Source organism: Agelaius phoeniceus, chromosome 15, assembly GCF_051311805.1.
Source record: "Agelaius phoeniceus isolate bAgePho1 chromosome 15, bAgePho1.hap1, whole genome shotgun sequence".
Taxonomy (NCBI): domain Eukaryota; kingdom Metazoa; phylum Chordata; class Aves; order Passeriformes; family Icteridae; genus Agelaius; species Agelaius phoeniceus.
The window spans coordinates 1,639,420-1,666,131 of NC_135279.1; the positions used below are offsets into that span (position 1 = coordinate 1,639,420).

The 26,712-nt window shown below is 60.3% G+C and overlaps 1 protein-coding gene across 2 annotated transcripts; it reads right to left on the minus strand.

The window, feature by feature from the left end:
* Positions 1–1,155: 1,155 nt before the first annotated feature.
* On the minus strand, positions 1,156–14,251 carry ARHGEF37 (Rho guanine nucleotide exchange factor 37). 2 transcript variants are annotated; one of them, XM_077186403.1, is made up of 13 exons: positions 14,026–14,251; positions 11,745–11,948; positions 11,299–11,422; positions 10,831–10,978; positions 9,984–10,183; positions 9,353–9,483; positions 8,752–8,856; positions 8,038–8,148; positions 7,088–7,414; positions 6,294–6,422; positions 5,763–5,958; positions 5,188–5,360; positions 1,156–4,555 (listed from the first exon to the last, which is right to left on the minus strand). In XM_077186403.1, exons 2-13 carry the CDS (start codon positions 11,934–11,936, stop codon positions 4,346–4,348), a joined length of 2,046 nt encoding a protein of 681 aa, XP_077042518.1. In that variant the 5' UTR covers positions 11,937–11,948; positions 14,026–14,251; the 3' UTR covers positions 1,156–4,345. The 2 variants fall into 2 exon arrangements, with proteins under 2 accessions (XP_077042518.1, XP_054499056.2); XM_054643081.2 differs by having other exon boundaries at positions 7,088–7,417; positions 14,026–14,250.
* Between the last annotated feature and the right edge of the window lie 12,461 nt (positions 14,252–26,712).

The following is a 26,712-nucleotide window of genomic DNA, read 5'->3' on the forward strand; positions in this document are numbered from 1 at the left end:
AATGCCTTTCCCTGGGCCTCACTCAGCAGCTCCTTTGCCATGGGGACCCATGGGACCCTCTGGAGCAGGGAGCACCCAGGCCCCCATGCCAGATCTGGGCTCCCAGCTGCTTTTCCCTCCAAAATCACGATTTCCACAGCCCCAAGGAGGAGCTGGCACTTCCCCTGGCAGGGTGTGTACCTGGTCATGGATGGCCCTTCTGGTGGGCAGTGCAGGAGGGAAGCCACCCCCGGAGCAGAGGCCTCTGTGTCCCCTCAGGGGAGCCCCCCAAAATCCCCCTGCCAGCCCCACCAGCTCCCCAGCCCTGGAGAACCTTGCACATCCCCTGCCCAGAGCAGGATGATTGATTATCGTTATTAGAGGTGCAGAACAGTTCCTGTGCACAGCCAGGTGGCTCAGGAGCAATTCGTCACCCACTGGCGAGGGGGGCCGGGCTGTCCCTCTGTCCCTCTGTCCCTCTGTCCCTGCCGCGGTGGGAGCTCTCTGCAGCCTCGGCAGGCTCCGGGCTGTCCCTCTGTCCCTCTGTCCCTCTGTCCCTGCCGCGGTGGGAGCTCTCTGCAGCCTCGGCAGGGTCTGGGTGCGGCCGGATGGAGCCCAATCTGATGGGCACGGGCAGGGCTTTGGCAGCGGCACAGCCGCAGGGCAGGGCTCCGACCTGAGCTGATCCCGGTGCCCTGGGGCATCCTGTGCGATAAGGAGCCGGGATGGCAGCCCCCAGCCCCCATGCCCAGGGCTCAGCTGGCAGCACCAACACAGCAGGACAGGCACGGGGGTGATGGGGGCAGTGCCAGCCCCAGCAGTGCCAGCCTGGGCTCAGCTGGCAGCACCAACACAGCCACAGTGGCACAGGCATAGGGGTGATGGGGCAGTGCCAGTCCCAGCAGTGCCAGCCCAGGCTCAGCTGGCAGCACCAACACAGCCACAGTGGCACAGGCACAGGGGTGATGGGGCAGTGCCAGTCCCAGCAGTGCCAGCCCGGGCTCAGCTGGCAGCACCAACACAGCCACAGTGGCACAGGGGTGATGGGGCAGTGCCACCCCAGCAGTGCCAGCCTGGGCTCAGCTGGCAGCACCAGCACAGCAGGACAGGCACAGCCGGTGCGGGCAGTGAGGGGGGGCTGTAATGACGGTCCAGCTCAGCAAAGGTAGCAGAGCATGAAAGCAATTTCACACTTTATTAGACAATTCAGGTGCCAGCTGCACCAGCCTGGAGCGAGCGCTGCTCTTCACGGCTCCTCTCCTGCTCTGCACCCCCGGGCTCGCTCTCCGTGGGGCTCAGCCCCTCCTGGGGCCACGCTGGCCCCAGCAGGCACATGAGGGGCCAGGGAGGGTGGCCTGGGGCTCGGGCTGCTCCTCGTGGGCCACCATGGGCAGGTGGCAGGGAAATTGCAGCACAGGCTGGCTCTGCTGGGAGCCAGCTCAGCCTGGCAGCGTGGGCAACCCGAGCTCTGTGCCTAAAGCCACTCGGGCTGGCTGTGCCCTTCAGCCCAAGTGGCCACTCTGCTCCTCCTGGCTCCCTTTGCCCTCTCCTTTCTGCACCCCGTGCTGAGGGGATGGCTCTGGGATTGGGGTTTGTGGCAGCTGCTTTTTCTCACACCTCCCTGCCCCCGGGGTGCCCCAGCAGAGCCGATGGGCACATGGACACCTGGGCACTCAGCCATGCTCCTGGCATCCCGGGATCTCACCTGGGATGTGTTTTTGTCCCTGCCGTGTCCCCAGGGAGCAGCAGGCACACGGAGCTGCTCCCGGCACGTGGCTGGGCTGGCACCCGCGCCCTGGGGACACCGTCACACCCCGCGGGTGGACAACATCCAAATGCCTGCACGTCCAGGATATGAATCAGCCCGGACAGGAGCGCAGCAGCCGCTCTGGGACACCCGGAGCTGCCCCGGAGGCTGCTCGGGCAGCCAGGCAGCGCCGCTGCCAAATTCCGGGCGGGCTGGAGGGCGGCTCAGGGGCGGCAGCGGCTCCTCCGGATCAGCCCCGGGCACGGCAAACCCCTGGCCTGGCATGCACTTCCCTGTTTGCACGGCTCTGTTCCCCCGGTGCCAAGCATGGCACGGTGGCACCGGGCCAGGGCCGTGCCTAACCTTGACCTGGCTCCTGTTGAGCAGCCGGCCCTGCCCAGCTGTCCCCCCGTGCCCCCGGGCGCAGGCACGTTCCACCGGGCCAGCCAGAGCATTCCTCCCGGGAGAGCCTGTCCTTGAGAGGCTATTTAAAGGAACACTTGTGCCCTTTATCTTCCTTCATGGCTGGGCTGGAAGAGCCCCGTGCCCTCCCGTGACTCCAAGAGGGCATTTCCAGGCTCAGGGCAGCAGCAGTGCCATGAATTTGGGTGAATTCAGGGAGAAGGGAGGGATGCAGGCACTCACCTCCTGCAGCCAAGCACCAGGCCCCATCCTGGGGACAGACCCCTGGGAAAGGTCCCCTGGCCATCGAGGCTGGCAGCAGGGCTGGGGGGAACTGCAGGGCCCAGCCCACCCAAAGGCTGGAGGAGCCACAGGAACTCATTGCCCTCTCCCTGCTGGGTGTGCAGCCCAGCCCTGACCACCCCAGATCTCCTTCCAGGGGCAGATCAGGGCCCAGGCAGCAGCAGGCTCAGCCCTCCCTGTGCCACCATCACCTTTGAGCCCCCAGAGAGTCTCAGGCACCCGAGGGCTGTGGAGCAGGACCTGCCCCACTGCTGCCATGGCTGGCACGGGGCTGATTGCTTGTGCACCCCACCGAGCTGGCAGGAAGGCGACTCGGGAGGGAAACCCGACCTGGTGGGATTTGATTAGGGATGGAAAAATCCAGAGGAGCCACCTGCAGGGAGCTGGAGGGGTGAGCCCTGTGGCTGCAGGGCCTGGCCTGGGTGGGCAAGAACAGACACACAGCCCCTGCTCAATGACCCTCGTCCCCAGCCTGCTCATTTTCCCTTGCTGAGGAGCCCACCAGCCTCTCCCCAGGCCGGGAGCGTCCCCAGGACACGTCCCCAGCGCTGGCACTGCTGTCCCCTCCCAGGACTGGTGTAGCTGAGCATTTCCTCGGGCCTTTCAATGGCACCTGGGCAGAGGTGGCTGCCCCCCAGCCACCCCACAGGTCCAGCTGAAAGGAGGGTGAGCCCCACTCTGCCTCACACCCGACCCCAGCCCCACACAGGGCACTGCCTGGGGCTGTCCCCACCCGCCTGGCACCTGCTCAGGGTTGGTGAGGCTGTGCCAGCCCTGCCCCGCTGCCCAGCCCGCAGGCACAGCCACAATGGGGAGCCCGTGGGTGGCCGGGAGTGCTGCTGCTGCCCCGGGCAGGGCAGGGCAGGGCAGGGCAGGGCAGGGCAGGGCACCTTTGATGTGGGCAGTCCAGGCGACGCCAGCCGGGTGCTCCTCTGGCCTGGGTGAGGGATGGGCACCGTGCGGTGCCAGACCCGGGGCGCTCCTGAAGTCCCCTCTGGCACCACGGCAGGGCTGCCCACCCCAGCCCCATCAGCATCCCCTAACAGTGCAACCGCGGGGAAACTGAGGCACGGATACCTCGGGAATGGTGGGAGGGGGCTCTCGGGTCTCCAACCGAGCCTTAGGTCAGGACCGACACGGATCGATCCTCCCAAAAACCTCTTCCATGGGACCTGTGCCAGCCCGCCGGGGATCCGTGCGGGTCGTGGGGGAACGGGGTCCCGGGGGTCCCGGGGGTCGCGGGGGTCCCGATCTCCGTGCCCCGGGCGGTGCCCCCGCACCAGCGCTCGCAGTGCGAGCCCAGCAGGCACCGGGAGCGGGTGCGGGGCGCCCTCTGGTGGCCCCAGCCCCGCGCTGCCACAGGGCTCGGGCACTCAGGTGCCCAGGGAGGCATCCTCAGGTGCCCAGGTGCCCAGTTTCTTAGATACCCAGGTGCCCAAGTAGCCAAATTCTCAGGTACTCAGGTGCCCAGTGCCCAAGTGCTCAGGTACTCAGGTTCCCCAGTGCCCAGGTGCTCAGTGCCCAGGTGTCCGAGTTCCCCCTGCCTGGCTGAGGACCCCTCTGCAGTGCTGCTCCTCTGCTGCTCAATCCTGCTCCAAGCAGGGACGACGCTGCCCCATCTCCCCAGGACACATTTGTCACTTGCAGGGATTGCAGCAAATCCCTGCATAACTGCAGCCACCTGCCCTCACTCCCTGGTGCTGCTTTGCTTTGTGCCAACACACACACACAGCGCCTGGCACCCTCACACCTCCTATCAAAAGGTGCCTCCCAAGTGCCATCCTCATGCCCGTTTCCCTCGGGTGCCTCCCACCACCTTCCCAGCCGGGGGCTGCCTCCCTCCAGCATCTCCTGTGAGGTTTCCTCGGGTGCCAGGCTGGCTGCTCCATCCTTGCCCTGCTGGGGCTGGCACGCTCACACGGGCAGGCTCCAGCCTGCCGGCTCCTGCACGGGCATGGTCACCAGGTAGCTGGAGGGCACGTAGCCCCTCTGGCCGTTCACCTCCACCAGGCTCCACTCCGTGCTGCCCTTCTTGTCGTGGGGCTCCAGCAGCAGCACGGGCTGCCCCGCCTGCAGGCTCAGCTCCTGCGGGCTCCGCGCTGCGAAGGAGAAGCCGGCCACCACCTGTGGGAGCAGGCAAGGAAAGAGGGAGGGAGGGAGGGGTGATGCTCCCTGAAAGCTTTCACAGGTTCATGTTCCATGGCAATCTGTCCTGTTCCTAGAAATAAATTAGTAGGTTTGTGATTTTTTTTGATAACACCTTCTGTGACTACCACTGTAATTCAGCATAACATATTGATTGTGGTCTGTTTCCTCATTACTGAGCTCACAAGAAGAAAACGCATCAGTTTTAGTTTTAGAGCAATGCTGTCACTCTTCTTCAGATCAGAGAAAAAAAGCTACACCTTCTTATCCGAGACCTTAAAACTATGATCTCGTTTTCCTGGCCACCACCTGTGGGAGCAGGCAAGGAAAGAGGGAGGGAGGGAGGGAGGGAGAGAAAGAGGGAGGGAGGGAGCCCTGGCTGGAGCTGGGAGTCAAGGTGGGAAGGATGTGGCAGTTCCCAGAGGGCAGCACAGCAGTGCCATGGATGGAGGGACAGGGGACCCACCAAGGACAGTTCTCTCACCCTGTCCACCCTGGTGCCAGCAAGGGGGACACCTGGAAAAGCAGGTCCACCTTCCCAGCCACACCAGGACGAGCAGGGAGCTGGTGGGGTCACTAGAAATGGCCCCAGGGATGTCCCCCACTCTCACCTGGAATGTTGGGGTGAAGGTGGCCACCTGTGGCCTGGGAGCTTCGGGGGATGCATAGGAATGTCTCCTTCTCTCTGTGTCACCGTCCAGGCCCAGCAGCTGCATCAGAGGCTGCTGCACCTGCACTGGGCTGTAGGGCCGGAGCTTTGCAGCAGGAACAAACCCTCGGGGACCTGCAGGACACAGACACACCCAGGTCACGGGGCCCTGCTGCCTGGCACAGCCAGCACTGGCTGCAGGAGACAGGAATGGCAGTTTGGCTGTGCCTGGCATGGCACAGCAGCCCTGTCCAGCACGAGGGGACACGCAGGAGAAATGCCCACCAAAAAGGGAATTCCATGTGTTTATGTGTGTGTGGATCACCCTCCCCAGCCATGACACTTCCCCTGGGGAATCAGCCAGGGCACCTGAACCTTACAGCTGGTGGCAAAGCTCAGGTGGCCTTGGGCTGAGCACAGCCTGGAAGGGAGCACAGGAGACCACGGCCTGCTGCTTCATCCAGGAGAGGAAATGAGTGAGGTGAACGGGGCCCTGGTGCCAGGGTGAGGAGAGGCTGCCCACAGTGCCCACAGTACCTCCAGCATCCACCAGCCACCTGCTGGTGTTGCCCTTGGTGTCGGCGCTCTGCAGCAGAGCCACGATCTGTCCCCTCAGCAGGGTCAGGTCCAGCTCTCTGCTGCCACTGATGTTGCTGGTCACTTGGTAGAGCTTGTCTGGGCCGTGCTTGCTCACAAGGGAAAGGACCTTCCTCTCCTCAGCAGGGGTCAGGGGCTGGTGGGGAGCACGAGACACAGGAGCATCCCATGAGACCCCACTCCTGCTCTCCTTTCTGCAGGACCACATCCCAGGGACAGCTTAGGAGCAGAAACTCCTTCACACTCCCCACTCCACCCCCAGGTCTGGTGATGAGAGTCCAGAACCAGCAGAGCTGAGCTCTTCCATCCCTGCTTATCCCCAGCTCTCAGGGGCTTGGGGGAAATCCTGTGGCACCCCCTGGGCCCCATCCTGGGCCAGCCTCCCCACCAAGGGCATTTTCTGCACTGGGAAGCCACAGCCCAGTGTCTCTCTATCCAGCTGGCCTGAGCCATGCCCTGCCCTGCCCCTACCTGTGTGCCAGGGCTGGGTGTGACCGTCTCAAAGGCCTGGCAGAAGGCACGGAGCTGGGCACCCGACTGCTGCAGGCTGTCCTCCACCACCTTCCAGAAGCTGGGCAGGGCCATGTGCCCATGGGGCAGCTGTGGAGACAGACTGGGATCAGGGAGGGCCCTGAGGGAGCTCTGGGCAGGGGCAGAAGGGAAGCAGGAGCATGGAAAGGGGTGAGAAAGCAAGAGAGCAGAGCTGACCACTAAATTCACCTGGCACAGGGGATCAAAGGTGCTCCTCTCTGGCTTTGAGCTGCACCTTGTTCTGCTCCTGGTCCTGGCTCAGGCCAGGGCTGTGCTCCCCCCCAGGGCTTCTGACAGCCCCCCCTCCCTCCCCATGTGTACAAACATCAGGGAGGAGTTTTGAGCAGTGAGGAGTTCTGGGAGACATCTCCCAGGGGATGGGGCTGGGGGAGCTGTTCCCCAGCCCAGGAGCTGCCTTTCTCCTCCCTGCCTTGCTGGCACGGGGCTCTCAGGAGCTCTGAGCTCACACTGATCTCTCAGACAGCAGCACATCAATAAATTACCAGCAGCATCCACAAACAGAAAGCAGGAGAGTTTCTGACAGTGCAGAAGAGAAAAATTGCCTTTTTCCAGGAAGGAAGGAAGGAAGGGAGATCCTTACAAATGCTCCACAGTCTGCAAGGGCAGGTGGGCACAGCAAACCTTCAGTGTCTGAGAGATCAGCAAACCCTGGTGTCTGAGAGATCTCCCAGACCTGGGGAAGGCAGTTCCAGCTCAGCCCCTGTGCCACTCACCTGCTCCAGCTCCTTTTCTGCGTGGTGCAGGACCTGGGCAGCCAGGTCCAGCTGCAGGGCGCTGAAGGAGCGCAGGATCTGCCCCAGGAGCTGCACAGCCACCTGGTTGAACTGGGGCAGCTCGGCCACCAGCAGGTCATTGATGGCCAGGTAGGTGTTCATGGCAGCCTCCTCATCATAGCTCACGGTGCCCATCTCACTCTTCCTCTCCTGGATCTCCTCGTAGTCCAGCAGCTTGTCCAGGCGCTTCTTGACCAGCTGCTGGGGCCCCTCCAGCATGTCTGAGAGGCTGCAGAGGGGCTGCCACACCAGCCTGCCCACACGCTGCTTCTGCCAGGGGAGAACCCCAGTTTCCAGGTGAGCCCCCAGGCAGGAGCAGCTGCCAGCCCAGGGGCAGGGGGCAGAGGCCTGGGGGTCTCTGTGGAATGGGGAGCACTGGGACATCTTTCCCTGAGAGCTCACAGGATGCCAACCACCACAAACCCTTGGAAGGGAGCCTGACACAATTCCAAACCTGTGATCCATGGAAAGAGCTGGGCAGGACCCTGGAATGGCTCAGAGCAGCCTCAGCTGAGCCTCCCCCCACACCCCTGCCCAGAGCCCATTTAAGGGCCCTCTGCCCCTGCCTCGGGGTGTTCTGGTGTCCTCCCCATCTCCCTGGAGGCACATGGGGCACACACTGCAGCCCATCCCAGCCCTGGCTGGGCTCTGGGGCTGTGCTCTCGCTGTGTCCCTGTCCCTGCCCTCCCCTGTCCCCTGGAGCTGCTCCCTCCCTCCCCGTGCCAGCGACTGCAGATGGATCCTGTTACTCACTCCTGGCTCTGCCTGCTAAGCTGGGCTCTGGGGGACTCTGAGGACACTGGGGTGCCCTCAGCTGCTGGCTGCCAGCCCCCAGTGTGCCTGGCAGAAGGTGGGGAGCTGCAGGAGATGTGCAGGGCAGGAGCACTCACAAACTCGGGGAACACGGTGCTCTGCAGGAGCTGCGAGAGGCGGCGGTGCTGCTGGGCTGGCCCCTGCTCCATCTGCAGGTCACGCTGGTGCGGGCTGGGCTGCAGGAACGCCTGCAAGGGAGGCAGCACCACGCTCCTTTAGCTCCTTCCCAATAATCCTGCGTGGGCAGCCCCTGTCAGTCTTTCCTGCAAGGTCTTTCCAGCCCAGGAATTGCTGCTGAACCCTCGGCCACTCCCCAAGGCTTTCCTGATAATGCTGTGTCTGGAGATTGCATGTTTTGCCAGCACTCAGATTTTCATTTTCCTCAGATGCCCCAAGGGATTTCCATGAGAAAATCGTAGCAGCTGCTGACCCAGGTGATTTCAGTTTGTTGTCAGGACTGATCTGGGGACATTTCTGCCTTACATACATTATTAAAGTGAGAATTCCCAGGCTGAACAACACCCGGCCTTTTCAATCATTTAAGACCTTGAAATAATGATAAGTTTAAGGACGGATTATTCTCAACTGACACCAGCTCAGACAGTGTTGTCAAAGCCTCAGCTTTGGTTTAAACTGGACCTGAGCAATCCTTGGGTGTTGTGCAACCCCCTGACACAACAGCTCAGCAGCAAATCCCTGAACATCCCCAACAGCTCCTGCTTTCCACAGGGCTTGGAAGTGTTCCCCGATCCCAAGGAACAGCTCCTGAGGGGATGGGGCCAAGGTGTTACCTCCAGGTGGCCCAGGTAGGATGCCATGTTCTCCTTCAGCGTGGCCACACTGGATGCCACACACTGGAACTTCTCTTCCAGGTCATCGTATTCCTTGTCCTCAGTCTGTAAGGAGAGAGGCAGCTTGTCACCAGCATGGGCAGGGCTGAGGCCCATCACTGGGGGCTGAAACAGCAGCCAGGCACCTGCCTGGAGCTCACAGGGCAGGGCAGACCCTGGGGGGCTCCATGAATCTGGGAAGGAGTCAAAACATTGGGGCAGGCAGCAACAAAGCTCTTGGTGTGCTCGTGGTGCTGGGGAACACTGGGACGTCTTTCCTTTTCTGGGGGGCCCAAGGGTCCTGCAGGTCCTTTGGAGGCCAAAGTGCTGCCCTGCAATGCTCTGGGGTGGGGAGGGAGGTGTGTCCCTGCATTCCTCTATCCCACTGCTCCTTGGCATGATGGAGAACCAGGAGGCAGCACCAGCCACCCCACCCCACCCCACGCCACAGTGGCCTTGCCCTCCTCATTCTGCCATTGAGGCACTTGAGGAGCAGCAAAACGCCCCAGAAGCGGTGCAGGGAGGGGCAGCAGGTGCCCGGGTGCAGGTGAGGGCTGCTCACCTTGGCCACGATGCCAGCCTCGTGCAGGAGGAGCCGGCTGAGGCGCGTGGTTTTCTTGGCGATGGAGTGCGTGTTGAGGCGCGCCAGGCGCGCCCGCAGCGTCAGGTGCTCGGCCTTGGTGTATTTGGTTGCTGCCTCGGGTGGGAGGACACAAAATAAGGGGGGAAAGAAAAGATCAGAAGAGGAGACTCCATGGCTGAGCAGGCAAGGAAGGTGAGCAGCACAGGGGCTGATCAGCAGGATAAGCACGAGCCACATCAAAGAAGGGAAGGACCAGGAAAACCAAAGAGAAAGGTGAGCTCCCATCTATGGGGAGCCTGATTTCTCCTATCCCAAGGGCAGAACTGTTATTCCCCGTTCCCCAGCCCCAGGAATGTGGACAGACTGGTTTCGTCCTCAGCCCCCCCATGCCACCCTGCTCCTACAGCCTTTGGGTCTTGCCCAGAGTGGCACTGACAGGACCAGAGCAGTTCCAGGAGCTGCCTGCACAGAGTCTGCAGCTGCACCAGGCAGGATTGTGTGGACGGCAGGAGAGCTTTGAACTGATTTAAGTGGGAATTAGTGCCCAGGACAGCACTGGGGCTGGGCTGGGTGCTGTGCCCCCTCCTGCCCCAAGGCCCTGGCCGCTCACCCACTTCCCGGCGCCGTTTGTACTCGTTGATGTTGGCATTGACCTGGGCCATGGCACGAGCCGCTGCCTCCAGGGCTGAGTGGGCACTGGCACTGCTCGGGGTGTTCTCCAGGATCTTCCCCAGCAGCAGGGGGTACTTGGTGACCCTCTGCACAGGCATCACCAGGAAGAAGCTGAGGTCTGAGGCGCCCGTGTGAGGCCTGGTGGAGAGGGGAATTGCTCAGGGTTGGTGTGTGGGGCTCCCTTCCTGCCCTGCTGCTCTCCACGGCTTCTCTGGGAGTGTTTGAGGGACAGAGCAGCCCAGGGCATCTCTGGCTGCTCCCTCCAGCCCTGAGGCAGTGGCAGCCCTGGGTGGGTGTCCTGCCTCCCTGAGCAGCTCTGTGCTTGTCCAGCCCTGGACACGGGATCAGTGGGCAGCAGGGAGGGAAGATGTTGGCAGTGTGTCCTTCCCACCCACAGGAAGGCACCCATCTCTCTGTTGGGAATCACATTGTCTGTGCCCAAACAGTGAATCCCAGGAGCTCCTCCACTGTTTGAGAGCCCCCCAGACAGTTCAGGTCCCCTAGGGCCAGCCTGTGTCTCTCTGGTCAATGTGGGGAGGATGTGCCCTCCCTGGGGAAGGCAGCAGCTTGGATATCACCCATCCCTTCTTTTGGGATCCATCATAAAAGATTCTGAACCAAGAGTCCAGGACAGGCTGCCAGGAAATGCCACAAAGGTGGTGGCCATGATATGACACCCAGCCTGGTGACACAGATCCATGCAGGAAGCTTGTCCAGGGAGGAGAAGGGCAAAGCCAGGATGTGAAACAGGGACAGGGAGGTGGTGGCTCTGCAGAGGGACCTACACGGTGGCTTTGAGGGTGTCCAGGATCTCCTCCTGCAGCCGGGGGTCCCTGCGGTAGCTCTCCACCAGCTGCAGGGCATGGTCGTAGCTGGCACAGTAGATCTTGTAGACAGCCTCCATCTCTTCCTTGAACTCCTGGAACAGCGTGCCTGGGGAAGGATAGTGGGGCTGGGCAGGAGGGTCCTTTCCCATGAGAAGGCAGGGGTTTATCCCCAGCCTGCTGGAAGGACAAAGCCAGTGGAGCAATGCCAAGCGTGCCAGAGCAGGGCTCTGCCCCCGGGCACGCTGCTAAGCTGGGCCTGCTGCTGTCCCCATCACCCTGCAGGCTGGGCAGCTCAGCCTAGGGTGGACACGGTGGCACCAGCGCTTCCCAGAGCCAAGGCAGGAGCAGGAGGTGCCAGGGCAGGGGGCTGGGCTGGCACACCCCCACATGGGGGCACAGGGCAGCCACTGGCACTGCACCACTTACTGATGCAGAGCAGCTGCTCCTGCCCCGGGCCGGCCGTGGCCTCCAGCCCCTTCAGAAAGCGCCTGGAGACATGGAGGATGTCATCAGTGTTAGAGAAGAGTCCTTCCAGGTCCAGCTCGGGCAGCTGAAGGGAACAAAGATGGCCCAGGCTAAGCCAGATATGTCAGAGATGGACCAGGTGCTTTAGAGACACTGCTGGTCACCTTCTACCTGCCCCATGGGACACCCCAGTGAGTGATGCTGTGTTTCAGGAGGCTTTGGGGATGCTGAGACCTGTCTGGGCTCCCAGGTTAAGGTCATAGGGTGGCTGTACTGGGTCAGACCCAATGTCCATCCAACCCCAGAGCCTGGCTGGTGAGGGGGAAGGAGCACCTGCAGTGATTTGGGCATCTCCCAGCTGTGGACAGATTCCCCCTGCAGTCCCCTGGCAGGGGTGCCCGTGTCACCTGCTTGTCCTGGAGGTGTGCCCGGATGTCAGACACACACAGCTGCATGTTGTGCACGTAGCTGGCCTCGGTGCTGAGGAGCTCCTCCACGGCCAGCCGCTGGCTCAGCTCCATCCTGTCACAGGGCATCTCCTCGTACACGGCCTCTTCAGCCTCAGCCGCGTCCTCAGCGCCGGGCTCTGCACTCGCCATCTCTGCAGGGCACTGCAGGGGTGGCAAAGGCAGCCCTGGGACTGGTGCTCTGTGCCCAACCAGCTCAGTGCCCGTGCTCCCTCCCCTGGACCCCACAGCACACCCCCAGGGACACTCAACCCATCTGCACACTCCAAACCCATAAAACCATCAGGTGCTGCGAGGCAGGAGCAGGCTGGCTGCAGACACCCACGTGTGGCAGGCAGGGACTTGCCACACACACGTGCCCATACTCTGGTGACCGTGTGTGGGGCTGGGGTGCAGGCAAGGGGGTCCCTGGGTGCCAGCAGGGGCCTGGCAGCTGCCACCCAGCACTGGGACTGTGCAGGGACCCGTCCCCGTGGCAGAGCAGGCTTTGCCACCTCCGCTCCAGCTCCGTGCTGCCAGGGCCAATTGTTCCCTCCCTGCCTTGGCTGCCGGCGCCTGGCACCTTGCCTGGCATTCAAGGGTCCTGTTCAAAGTACAAAGAGTGGTTCTGCAGCGCTGGAACAAGAGATGTTTCTGTGACAGCAAGAGCTGCTTTAAAAGCCACTGGGATGGGGGAGAAGTGGGCAGAGCTGCTGATGCCTCTGCCAGATGCACTGGCAGCCCCTGGTACGCAATGCCAGGGCCCTGCGTGGCACAGCACACTCTCCTCTCTGCCGTGGAAATTCTGAGCTGATTCCCGGTATTTTCTTCTCATGAAACACACTCTGCTCTAACTGATACCAGGGAGGATGAGCAGCTCCCAGAGCATCACAAACAGTGCTTGGCTGCTGGCAGGAAGGCCTTGAGAGAGGGAGGTGTGGCACAGGCACAGCTGGGCTGTGACCAGCCCCCGGCCGGGCAGGATTCCTGCCAGGCTCCCTGCGGAGGAGGAGAGGAGCAAAGGCAGGACAGAGGTGGCAGATAAAGGCCAGATGGCACAAGCAGCAGCACAGACTTTGTCCTGCCCTGCCTGCCCAGCCAGTGCCAACCTCCACAGCCAGACTGCACCGTGCCAGGTGCCCCCTTTGGAGGCTGCAGCACCTCTCCCTGTCCCCACCAGGTCCAAGTGGCTGATGCAGCTGCGAGCTGTGGGCAGGGCCGCTGTCCCCTCCTGGCACATGCCCACTGCTGGGCTTGGCACAGCCAGCAAAGTGGCATTGGATCTCCACTTGCCCGACAGGAGTGTGTCACCCTGCCAGCTGTCACCCCTGCCCTCTGGGACTTGGCTGCCTCCCCTGCCTGTGCCTGAGATGGGACATGGGGTGGAGGAGACTTTCCTGCACCCCTCTGGGTGCTTCCCACGTGTCCAGGCAGAGGGACTCCCATCAATCCAGTGCCCTCTGCCTGGGGTGGCAGCAAAACCCCAGTTCAGTGGAGGCAGGTGGAAAGGCCCGATCAGAGACACCCCCTGAGCCCTGGAAGGGTGCCCTGCAGCTCAGGCCATGCCAGTATTGGGGTGAGCCTAGTCCCTGCAGCAGCATCCCCAGGGCACAGAGCTGCTCTGGGGGGGTACCCCAGGCTGCAGAAACCCCATTGCCTCCCCTACCCCCCTGGCCTGAGACCTCAGAGGGACAAGGGGACAGTGCAAAAGGAAGCGGCAGCATTTCTGGGCAGCGTTGGAGCAGGCAGACAGTGCAGGAGGAGGTTTCGTTTTCCCAGCCCCCCCTCCCGGGCAGCTTCCCGCATTTGAGCTGTCACTGCTGCCTCGGCTGCTGCCAGCACCCCTGTCCCTAAGGGGGGTCTGGGTATCCTTGTCCCTAAGGGGCTGCCAGCACCCCTGTCCCTAAGGGGCTGCCAGCATCCCTGTCCCTAAAGGGGGCTCCAGGCATCCCTGTCCCTAAGGGGGGCTCCGGGCATCCCTGTCCCTAAGGGGGGTCTGGGTATCCTTGTCCCTAAGGGGGCTGCCAGCACCCCTGTCCCTAAGGGGGCTCCGGGCATCCCTGTCCCTAAGGGGGGCTCCGGGCATCCCTGTCCGTGACGCGGACACCGGCCCGGCCCTCCCGCGCCCCGGGGTCGCCGGCTCCGGGCCCGCAGCTCCCACCGCGCCCCAGGAACGTCAGCCCCGCTCCTCAGCCAGCCCAGCCTCGCCTCTGCTCCCCGAAACCCCGGCCCCGGCTCTCACCTGCGGAGCGGGCGGGGTTGCGCAGGTCGCCGTGCCCGGCCGCGCTGCCGCTGCTGCGGGCACGGGGGATCCCGAGCGGGGACTGATCCCGAGCAGGGGATGATCCCGAGCGGGGGATGCCCCCAACAGGGCTGATCCCGCCCCGGGGCCCGGCCCCGCCGCTCGGGGCCGCGGCAGCCGCCGCCGCTCGGTGTCGGGCTGAGCGGAGCGGGGCGGGCCCTGCGCACGCCCGGCGGGCGGGGGGGGCTGGCACCGGCTGGCCCGAGAGCACCGCCCCCGCAGCACCGGCACCGGCACGGGCTCCCGTCCGTGACAACGGCCCGGCCGAGCCCCCGCGGCCGCCCTCCGTGTGCCCCCCGTCCGTCCGTGCAGCCCCCGGTGCGCTGTGCCGGCAGCAGCTGCGGGTGGAGGGCAGGGACACACTGGGAGAGCAGGGACACACTGGGAGATGATAGGGGACACACCGGGAGGGCAGGGACACACCGGGAGAGCAGGGACACACCGGGAGGGCAGGGACACACCGGGAGATGATAGGGGACACACCGGGAGAGCAGGGACACATCGGGAGGACAGGGGACACACCGGGAGATAGGGGATACAAACTCGCCCCTGCCACCAATAGCAGGGACCGGTCCCCCGTGTCTCCCCGGCATCGCTGTGGTTCCCATGGACAGCCCCAGCGATGCCCTCCCTGCTGTTCCCACAGCCCTTCCCAAACGCGCAGGGTTCCTGCCGTGTTACCCCAAGGTCAGGCGTGTCCCGGCACTGCCCCTGCGCTCTGCTGTCCCTTACCAGCTGCTCAGCCTCGGGAATGGGGGCAGAGAAAACAGAAATGAAAATATAACCGAGGAAGCTCAGACATGGGGAACCAGTGCCTACTTGGCATGAAGCTGTTTTTTTTTCTCATGAGGTGTTTGCACCCTTATAAACAAGCTATTGAGAAGAGACAGGCTGTTCCCTTGTCCTGACCACAGGGAGCAGGTGGCAGCACCGGGGTTTTTCCAGGCTGACCCACAGTGTGCAGAAAGTGTCACTGTGAAAAGGACTCTAAGTTTTTCAGTGACACGTGCAGGACAAGGCAGCGTCTGTGACCAGACCAAAAACTCCCCATGGGCCAGAACAAGCTCTCTGGCACCAGCCCTTCCCTCTGGGTCCCTTTGTGGACCCTTTCTGATGTGGGCTGGACAGGGCAGCACAGGGACCCACACGCACCTGCTCCACTTGCTCCCAGCCAGTGCTGGTGCCACAAAGGCCACCCTGTCCCACTGCTTGTCCTGCCACAAAGGCCACCCTGTCCCACTGCTTCTCCTGCCTGCCTCCCATCCTGCCCACAGAGAGACAAAACTCATGGAGCTGGCTGGCTGGGTGGTAAAGCACCCCAGGAGGATCATTCCCAGGCTGGTCTGTGCCATATGGGCTCAGACAGTGACACGGCCACAGGAGGGACCCACACACGGCTGGGCAGCGAGGGCATTACCTGGCTGTGGCCAGGAAGGGCACACAGAGGTCCTTCCTTCCTTGCAGGTGGCAGTAGGGCTTCAGTCCTTGCCCAGGTGCTCTCTGAAGCAGCAAGAGGCCCTTTGGGCTGGCACTGCTCTGATGCCAGGGGTTCTCAGCTCCATCCTGCTGCCATGGGGACACATCACAGCTGCTTTGCTCCCATCAGCACATTGTGGGTGATCCAGGACAGGAACCACGAGGGAATCCCAGCAGGGCAGAGCTCCCTCCTCCCCCAGCATCTTCATCCCACCGGGCAGGACCAACACCCCCATCCCCAGCTCCTCCCCGGCCAGCTCACACCACGGGTGTTCCCTCAGGCATATTTCCCATTCCAGTCTGCTTTTTCAGAGGCAGGATAGCCTGGCTCCAGCGAGTTCCTTGCAGGATGGGCTTGTCCTCCTTCCTGACAGCTCCTTCCCTCAACACAAGCCGTTTCCTTCCTGCCCTGCTGCTGGCACCACACACCGGGCTGGGGCCTCACCTGGGCGGCCCAGGGAGCCCCGGGAGCGTTGTGACAGCGCTGTCACCGCTCCAGGGCTCCCCGGGAGGTGTGGCACGGGCTGCCCGCCCTGGCCCGGCTCTCCTTACACCAGGAAAACAAACAGGCGCCGGCTGGTCGAGCACAAGTGTTTGTGTCCCGGGCTTGTGGGCAGGTGAAGCCAAGCTGGAGTGTCCCAGCAGGGTGGGCTGTCCCCTGGCACCCAGCTGAGTGTGCTCCCACCCTGCCAACACAAACCTGGCAAGCTGTGCCAGGCAGTTTGGGTGTCCTGTGAGACCCTGCAGGGAGGCAGGACCGGCTTCTCCTGCAGCAGAGCCAGCTTAGTGCAACCCCATTGCAAAACTGCTGCTCCCAGAGCAGGGTGAGCCACGTCTACAGCATCGCCCAGCCCTCCCCAGACCCACTGCCCCTGCAGGGGTGTGTGCCAGCCCTCCCCAGACCCACTGCCCCTGCAGGAGTGTGTGCCAGCCCTCTCCAGACCCACTGCCCCTGCAGGAGTGTGTGCCAGCCCTCTCCAGACCCACTGCCCCTGCAGGAGTGTGTGCCAGCCCTCTCCAGACCCACTGCCCCTGCAGGAGTGTGTGCCAGCCCTCTCCAGACCCACTGCCCCTGCAGGAGAGCATTGCCCAGCCCTCTCCAGACCCACTGCCCCTGCAGGAGTGTGTGCCAGCCCTCTCCAGACCCACTGACAATGCAGGAGAGCATTGCCCAGCCCTCTCCAGACCCACTGCCCCTGCAGGAGTGTGTGCCAGCCCTCTCCAGACCCACTGCCCCTGCAGGAGGGCATTGCCCAGCCCTCTCCATGCCCACTGCCCCTGCAGGAGTGTGTGCTAGCCCTCTCCAGACCCACTGCCCCTGCAGGAGTGTGTGCCAGCCCTCTCCAGACCCACTGCCCCTGCAGGAGGGCATTGCCCAGCTCTCTCCATGCCCACTGCCCCTGCAGGAGTGTGTGCTAGCCCTCTCCAGACCCACTGCCCCTGCAGGAGTGTGTGCCAGCCCTCTCCACACCCTCTGCCCCTGCAGGAGAGCATTGCCCAGCCCTCTCCAGACCCACTGCCCCTGCAGGAGTGTGTGCCAGCCCTTCTCTGGCAGTATTTAAGGAAAAACCCAACCCCATGAGGCTGGTGGGACTCGATCCCCTGGGACACTCCTTGTGTGATGAGCACAGCCTCAGCAGGGGCTGGGGAAGCATCTGATGATGGTTCTGTGCTCTGGCTCCAAACAGGACATGGTGAAAGCCTCGGGAGGAGGGAGTTGGATGGGAGGCAGGAACATCCAGGCAGAAGGCATCATTCACCTGGAATGGGGTTATTTCCACCCTACATCTCACCCTGAACTTGCTGGCTCCTGCAAAGCCTTTTGCTGCTTTGCCTTTTCCCAGCTACTCCAAACATTAACGCTCAGGATATTGGGATGAAAGCTAAAGCCATCAGGGGGCTCTCTGGGAACGCTCCAGACAAGCTTGGAGTTAAACAGGGCTTGCTCAGAAAATAAACACGGCTTCCAGCCATGCAAAGCACCACAGCTCAGGCTCTGCCTAAGAACAGCAGGTGGGGGTTCCTCCCCCAGCAGCACGTTTGTGCAGGAAAGTTACATTTCCTCAATTTAATCTCTTCCATTCTTACTGTTCTTGGGATTTCTTTCCTGTCTAGAAAGGACCTGGTGACCACAGGATGGAAAGGAAAACACAGGGAGAAAAACAGCAGCTCAAGAATGCACTCCCAGGTGCGTTCTAATCACAAAACTTCCTCCCACACAGGGAGGCAGGGCTCGGAGGTGGACTTTGCCTGCAGCCCCACTGCGTGTGCTGTGCAGCTCCAGCCACTGGAAAGGAGGGAAAAGCCTGTGAAATTAAAGGTGTTCATTCTGCTGAGCTTGCCACCAGCACGAGCAGCTCCTGAGAAACCACAGGGATGTCATTGCTTCCTCTTCCTTCTTCCCTCCCCAGCTAATGTGCTTAGGAGGGAGGGAGGATAATCCCATCAGGTACTCCCAGGCAGGTGGAAATGGTGTCAGCTCCAGGGGTCTGCATGGAGCTGCAGGCTCCAGCCCATGCCTGCACCATGAGGCAGAGCCCAGCCTAAAAATAAGCAGATAGGATTTGATCTAGGCAGAATAAATGAAGAGTCAGCTCTTTATTCCCAAGAGGGTTATTTATGGGCCTTGCAGACGTCTCCTTCATGGAGGAGGCTTCAGCCCTCCTGGATCCATGTTTGTGTGGTTGAAGCTTCACATCCACCAGCCTCTGTGGTCCTTCCCTCTCCCCTCTGCTGCCCTGCCTTGCCTTCCTACACCAAGATCTCCATTTCTCTCCCAGGGCTGGTGGCTCTGGGCCTTTCACCCATTTGTCACAAATCCCTGTAGCCAGCTGAGTCAGCTGGTGCTGGCAACAGCTCAAGGAGAAAGCCAGAGGCTGGTGTGAGGGCACTGAGATATTCATATTTCTGCCCTGACAGAGGATCCTGCTCTCTCAGGAGCAGCATGGAGAATGCAGGGGCGTGCACAGTCCGTGGGCACCTGGGCTGGAATGCAGGCAGAGATGGAGGTGTCTGCAGCATCCTGCAGCTCTGGAAGGAAGGACAGATGTGCCCAGGCCAGTCCAGCCCCACACAGGGCCACCCACACCCCACCAGGGGCAGTGCCAGTGACAACACTCCTTGCCAAAGCATCCCACAGGGCACCCCACCCTTCTGCCTGCAGCAAGGAGGTAACAAGACATGAGAAAAGTAAGAAGAGCTCAGAAAATTCTGGTGGTTTCTGCTGATTACTCATTTGCACTGATCCAATACTGATCTCCTCCCTGCCTGACTTTGTAGGATTTCTGCTCCAGCCACGTCATCACAACCACCCACCCATGGAGCTGGAACTCCACGTGAGCTCCTCCTCCTCCTCCTGCTCCCCCTGCGGGCACCCCACACACCCGGGCACCCCGGGCACCCCCTGCCCACAGCCTGCCCCGGCTGCTGCTGCTCTCCTGTGCAAGGTGAGGCAGTGAGGAGCCAAGGGGAGGCACATCCCCCTGGGAGTCGCCTTCTGCTTTGGGGTCAGACACCTCTGGAGTCCCACCAGCTCCTCCAGGCAGATTCCTGCAGGAGTTTCCTGTTCTGGAGTGGCAGCAGCAGCTGCTGCCTGCGCAGGAGGAGCTGCAGGAGCTGACTCCTCTTGCTTCAGAGAGAAAGGAGGGGTGCCAGGGAGGAGAGAGCCCCCTCAAGCTGCTGAGCCAGTCCCTGGGAAGCCTCCCTATCCCTTTGCCCACTGATGCACCCAGGAATGGCTGTGCCATGACAGGGCTCGTGTCTCTGCCACAGACAAGTGTACCAGGTGCCCCTTGAGAGAGCCACTGGGTGCTGTTTCACTACTGAGGGCAGAAACCCAGCCCAGGGGGCTCAGCTGGGGCTCACAGCATGGTGAGGACACCTAAAGCAAAGAGCAGGCAGGTCACCAGCTCCAGGCTCTGCTGGGAAGGAGGGCAGGGCTGAGCAGCCCTGAGCTTTGTGCTACAGCCTGGGGAAGTTCACAACCGAGAGCTTTTTCAAGGGAGCAGCCTAGGACCCCCTTCATTTTTGGGAGAAATGATCACCAGAGGCTTTAGAGAGCTGGGACTGCTGGGGCTGCCAGGTGCCAAGGCTGAGAACACAGGGAGATGTGGCTGAACAAAGCCAGAAGGGATGAAAAGTGGTGGAGGTGGGAGGGAAGCTCCAGAGGTCCCTGGAGCCTCAGCAGCAGCAGCAGAGGGGCTGCAGGACCAGCTCATGGTGTGGCCCACACGTCCTCCTCTGCCCACCACATCACATCAGAGCAGGGAGGATGTTTTACTGGGGAGGAGTTTGTTGGGAAGAACCCCCAGCAGCAGCAGCTCATGCCATGGAATATGAAATGACAGCCAGGAATCGCAGTAGTGGTGGCACTGAGGCCTGCCAGCTCAGCCTGCTGCCAGGTATAGCTCAGGATCCCCCATGCCTGTGGGGTTAGCCCAGCTCTGGCTGTGTGGATCTTCCTGCCAAAGTGGCAGGGCCTGTCCAAGGTTTCTCTGCCTGTCCACTGCTTCTGCTGAGAGCAGAGCTCCCCTGTGTGTCAGCAGCCATTGCTTCACCTCCTCCCTGCAGCCACAGCGTGGTGCAGTGTCAGAGGGACGTGTCCATTATTAATGAGTCTCCATTATTAATGAGATCCCAGCTCTGGCAGTTGCCCTGACTCACCAGCCCACGCCCCAGCTCCTCCCCAGGCCATGCTGGTGAGAGCACCAGCCCTGACACCCTCTGCCTAGCCTGGCTCCTGCTCTGGGCCAAGGGGGATCAGGGGCCATCCTGCAAGGATGGGGAAGGAAACCTGCACTGTGAGATCTGGCCAGGCCTCCCAGCAGAGCCCTCAGGGACAGGGGAAAAACCTGCCAGGCACAGCAGTTACAGGCAGGAAAGGAAGGGCTGGCATGAAGGGTTTGTTTTCACAGCTAAGGGATGTTACCTGTGGGCAGCCATTGAGTGTGTCCACAAATTATCTGGAAAAGGGCAGGGCCAGCAAACTGAGCGTGTTTGGCACCAGCACTGAGCTTTTTGGAGCTGCTGGTCCATGTCCCTGAGCAGGGGACAGCCAAGGGAACTCAGGAAAGGACAGGGAAAACACATAAAAACCAGTCCCAACACTGCCAGCCCAGTGATAGACTCTGAGTGCTGCATCTCCTCCCAGGAAGGGAATCTTGGGGGTCCTGCTAAATGATGCTTCCAAAACGCCTGGAGCAGAGAAAGCAGAAACTTGACTGTTGGAAATGAGCAGGGAAGAAGCAGAGGATGAGAAAGGAAGCACTGGCACCGTGTGAGCTGGGGATGTGCCCACACTGGGGATGCTGCCTGCAGCTCTCCTGGCTCCCTTGTCTCCAGAGGGGTGTGCAAGAGGCTCAGGGAAGGGAAGCAGGGATGCCCCAAGCCCTGCAGCAGCCTCTGCATGAGGAATGGCACCGTGGGCAGGAGAAGGGCTGTGATGCAGATCTGCCCTGCCTTGGGAGGCGTGTGAGGGCAGGGAGGGTGATTACTCACCAGCCCTGCCCCTGCAGGAGTACAGGCTCCAAACGAAACTACCTGCAGGGAAGTTTGGGATGAGGAAAAGGAAGTGGCTTTTGGTGCAATGTATAGTTAAACCATGGAGCTCCCCACCACAGGATGTGACAGATGCAAAGCATTTAAACAGGAACTGGATGAATTCATGGAAGAAAAATCCTTTGGGTTATTAAAGACAAAGAACCACCACCTCTTCCTTAAGGCTGGAGGTCTGGGGGGAGCTCAGGGGGTATTCCTGGGACAAGAACACTGCAAACATCTGCTGTGGGCCACAGCCAGAGCCAGAGCAAGGGTGAGCTGTCCCGTGGCTCTGACATGCTGTCCTGAGATGGAACCAGAGATCAGGAGCTTCCTGGGAACAAGGCACACCACTTCCTCCCCCAAGGAATGCCTGCTGCACCCCAAGGCTTGTTCACCCTATGTGAGCACTGAGCACTCCTTCCTTCCCTTCTGGACTGAGGTCTTTTTTGTCTCTCTGCAGAGGGGAGGCAGGTCCCACATGTCTGAATTTTCTTGAGAAGTTTCAAAGTGAAAAATCTCCTCAAGAGAAGGCAGGTGGGATCCCAGTCCCAGGAGTGTGGCTCCACCAGCCCAGGAACATGGGCTTGCTGTGTGGGGACATTGTTCAGTCACCACACATTCAGGGGACACAGACACCCAGCATGGGGACTGCCTCACTCAGGATCCTGATGAGTCCTGGGCCTGAGTCACACGAGATTTTGATCTGTTCCCCAGGTACTGGTGGGTTTGGACTGGGCCAGCAGCACTGTAATGGGGGTGAGGTGTCCTGGCTGGGTGACATTTCTGTGCCAGGCATCAGCCACCACCTCACAGGAGCTGCTCAGGAAGGAGTGTGGCTATGAGAGCTCAGGTGGTGACAAATAATTCTGTCTGCATTTCCAGCCAGTCTCAGTGCCAAGGAGAGCAGGCACAGGGCAGTGACCAGCAGAGCTGTGCTCCCATCATGAAGCCACTCTGCAGCCAAATCTGGTCCCTCCAGCTCTGCAGCAGCAGGGAGCAGTCCCTGGCAGGATGTGCTCCCCCTGAGCAGAGGATGATGCAGAGGGAGCCTGTGCTGTGTGTGAGGAGCTGCAGTCGGTGCAGAGCAGGAGGGAGGTTCATCCTTGCCCCTGCTGCTCCCACGTTTGCATTTTGGGTGTTTGTGGAGCACCCTGCTCCTCAAGGCACTCAGATGCTCCCCAGGGCTGTCCTCCTGAGCAGCAGATCAGCCCTCAAGCTGCCTTGTGTCACAGCTGTCCCCACAGAGCCACCCAGCTCTGGGGCTGAAGATGGATGTCCCCACCATGAGACCCCACAGAGCCACTCCTGGGGTGCCTAAATATGGGCTGGAGTGTCCAACATGGGCAAGACTGCAAACCATGGCCCTGCTCTGTGCTGAGCTGCTGCTGATTAGTGCTGAAATTCGCTGAGGGCCCAGCAGTGAAGGAGCCCTTGACAGAGCTCATTCCCAAGTGCATGCAGGCAGCACAGCCCGTTCTGCTCCCTGAAGGACCCACCTGTCCTGGCTGCTGCTCCAGGGGCTGTAGGGCAGGGCCTTGTGCGTCAAGGGGCTGATGGACCCATTAGTGGTATTTCCAGTGCTGTGCTGACAATAACATGTGATGAGCCTTTCCTCTTATCTGGCACTTTCCACCCCGTGCTCTTCCCAAACGCAAATGAGCTCGTGATGATCTTTGGAGGAGGGGAGAGAAAAAAATTCAGGGACAATCAAACAGCATCTCTCAGCTCATTGTTGGGCTTTTTTTAATCTCAGCAAGCATCAGCTTTTGAATGACCTGAAAAGCTCACCCATTGAGTAGGGAAGATGTTCAGGCAGGAAGGAACTTGCTTTAAAAAAAGAGAGGAGGGCCTGTAATGTCCTGACAGGGGAACTCAGTCTCTGCTCCTGCTCCACATAATTTCTCCCCCAATGTGTAAAGAAATCCAGAGCACCCCGAAAAGGGGGTGATGGGGCCACTGGGACAGACTGGAGAGCAGCAATGTCCAGCAAGCACAGCCAGAGCCTGCATGGGACCAGCTCAGGCACTGCACCAGCTGCCTTTGCTCCTTCTTATCCTCCCCAGCATCCTGAACCACTGCATACGACATGTACAAAACCCATGTTCCCTAAAATGGTTCAAGAAATTGCACTTAGGAGGATGATTTACTCCCAGGTGTATCAGCTGTCATCCAGCAGCTGAATTATTTTGTGTTAGAGCAGACTCACCTCAGTGATTTGAACCTGACTGATTTAAGCAGCCACAGAGGAAATGTGCCTTGGATGCCAAGTACCAGAACTCTGCACACCATCAGGGTAATTAATTCAAGAGCACCAGAGAAACTGCTGCTGAAGACTTCTCCACAGCACTTGACATGCAGTGAATCAGCTGTGCTGCCATTTACATCTTTTTGGGCCCATGACTCCTTCAGTCTCTCTTTCCTCACCTCCCAGTGCATCCTCTCAAGCACTCAAAGCAATTTCAGCCCTGACATCACTGGAAAGTTTGGGCCTCAGCTCCACACACTCTGCAGGAAAAGTCTTCCAGGGAACAAGTTCATTGGTGGAGCTTCAGCTGTGCACTAACAACATTCCAGTGAATCATCCAAATTACTTGAAAATCCCCCTTTTCCTCCAGTACTTAAAATAAAAACAACCCAACAATCCTCTCTCCAAACAGCCAAGAATGTTCAGGCTGCAGAATTCCCCTCTAACTTCTCACAGCTTGGAAGTGGCACTGTTGGCTCCTGGACACAAACACCTTTGGTTCAAGCCAAGCACTGAAAGAATGAGATTTGTGCCACTGTCCCTGCCTGCTCCAGGCTCTGTCCCAAAGCCATGTCCCATCTCCAGGGCCTGCTGTGTCCTTTCCCTGCAGGAGGCTGAGCAAGGCACAATGGCTGTGGGTGCTGGGATCTGCCTGGAGACACAATGAGGTCAACTCTAAAGGTTTGGCATTAGTGGGGGAGCCTTGTCCCAGCCTTGTCCCTGCTGCCCTCTCCTGCAGCAGTGCTTCAGATGAAATCCCATCATTTCATGGCTGCTCACATCCCTGCTGAGGCAAAAAGGCGTCTCCTGCACTGGCTGTAATGTCAGGGGCTGACAACTTTCTGAAGGTTGCGTGCAAACACTTAAAGCAGGCACCCTTGCCAAAAATAATGGTGCCTCTTGCCTGGTGCCAGCACTGGCATTGAAGCTTTGCACTGAGATCCAGCCTGGCAAAGGCTGCCAGTGTCAGACTGTTCCGGAAAAACCGAGTTATTTTCAACCTGGAGCAGCTCCCTGGGCTGGCTCCCCACAGCCCTGAGCCAGAGCAGGGGAGGCAGGCACAGGAGGGCAGGGACAAGTGGCTCTGGCAGGGGTGGCCAGCAGCACCCCTTTGGCATGGGTGGGTGTCAGGCAGGACAGTGCCCGTGGAATGTGGAGGGACAGGATCCCTCCTGCCACGCTGCAATGTCCTGGGGAGCCCCACGTCACCCTGCTCTGCAGGAGCCACCTGAGGGACAGGAGGGTTTGGCAGTGTCACCTGTCCTTGGGCAGGAGTGTCTGAAGGTGAGCAGCCTCACACAGGGGCCCAGGTGAGCCTGGTTTGGTTCCTGCTGGCACAAGCTGCTCCTCTCCTGCCACTTTCCCAAACACCGTAAGCTCTGGTAAAAATAGCAGCATGAGGATGAGCTGAGGTCAGCTCCAGGCTGGAGGCAGAGGTCCCTGTGTGGGGGACACGCTGCTGGTGTGAGGTGAGGGCAGATGCCAGAGCAGAGAGGGAGTCCCAGGCCAGGACCTGCTGGGACTGCACACCTGGGACCAGATCTCACTGACACACAGCCCTCAGTTGTGCCAGAAGCTCACTTGCTCCTCCTGGCAAAGAGCAAAGGGATTCTGAGGTGATTTGGGCAGCCCAGGACTCAGTGACACCCATTGGTGTCACTTGGTTTTGTCTGCACCTGGGTTTTGCTCACTTACAGAGAAAATGGGGTAAAACTGTCTTGGGTTCTCCATCTCTGTGAGAAAATAAACACTTCAGAGAGCAGATCAGGGCTCGGGCTGAAGATGAGGGCTGCTCACTCTGGAGGCTTGGTCATGCAGCAGGACTTCTGGCCTGCCCTTTGGAAAGGGAAGAGAGAGGATTTATTCCTTTCACTCTCCCAAGTGACGCAGATACAAAGATGTTTTCATTGTCTCAGTGGCCTTGAAAGATGTGAAAAATAATAATGGACAGGAGGTTGGGAATTCATGGATTGTCCTGCTCTCTCCTGGTGTCTTCAGAGCTCCTTTCCAGGCAGTGGGAGATGTTCCTTCACTTTTCCAGCTGACATCTCCTGTCTGTTGTTCTGCCATGTCACTGCCAAGCTGGGACAGCCCTTGCACTGCCCCTGGAGCTCCATCAGGGTCACCAGCCTGGCAGAACATTAACCCAGAGAAAGCACCGGGAGAAACCATTTGGAAAATTTTCTGTAGGTTTGGAGAGCTGAGCTGACCATGGGGGCTCTGTTGACCTGCCAGAGCTGGGCAGTGAGAGGGTGAGTAGGAGGGAAAGAGGCTGAAGAAGAGACCACCCTGTGTATGAGCAGCAGCGAGACCTGGGGTGAGCTCAGCCTGAAATTCTCCTCCCAATTGACATTTTCAGTGCTATTTAATTGGAATTTTAAATCCAATCTCTGGACATGGAGATACCCCCTGAACAAGGAGCTGTCCCCTGGACAAGGGGCTATCACCCAGCTGTCCCCAGGACACAAAGCTGTCCCCTGGTCAAGGAGCTATCACAGGACACAGAGCTGTCCCCAGGACACAGAGCTGTCCCCTAGACAAGGAGCTATCATCAATCACAGGACACAGAGCTGTCCCCAGGACACAGAGCTGTCCCCGGCAGGCAGGAGGTGGCAGCATTGCCTAGCCCAGCGGATCCTGCTCTCCTGCATACCCAGGCACGGGGCTCTCTCCTCTCTCCAGGAGCTCCAGACCTGTTTTTCCAGCTCCTCCAAGGGTACGTGACTCAAGCCAAACGCCTCCCAGCTGCCCAGATCCCACTCAGAGCAGCCATTAAACACAACCCCAAAGGGCGACAGAGGCACATCCGCCCTGAGCTGTCTGCAAATGACAGGGGGCACCTGAGGACACGGGGCTCTGCTTTCAGGAATGGCTGAGATGTTCACAGATACCTCATTTGCCCTTGGAGCTCCAGCCCCCTGAAGGAGTGTGTGATGCATCCCAGATCCCCCACACGAGATCCACAATCCCTGTGAGTGACAAGAGTGTGGATATTCTTGCCTGCACAAATGCTCCCTGACAGAGCCGAGGTGGGAATGAGTTGGAGGCCAGCTTGTTCTCGGAGCATCGTTTTTTCCTTCTGGTGCATCTGGCTGATTTTGAGTCATTTGCATTTCAATTTTTTTCATCAGAGACGCAGAGAGAGCTGTAGTAAAAACCTTGGATTTAAGCTCCCTGAAACACAAGGGGAACTTGGAGATGATATTTGCCATGCAGGGCGTTGCTGAGTGCCAATCCTCCCTCTCCAATCCTCCCGGTCTCTCACTGTGGAGTCATCTGGAGCTCACTGAGTCCACCACAGGAAGAAACTCAGGAAAATCACAGATTTCCCTTCCTGCCTCACAGCCAGATGGGCACAATCCAGGGCT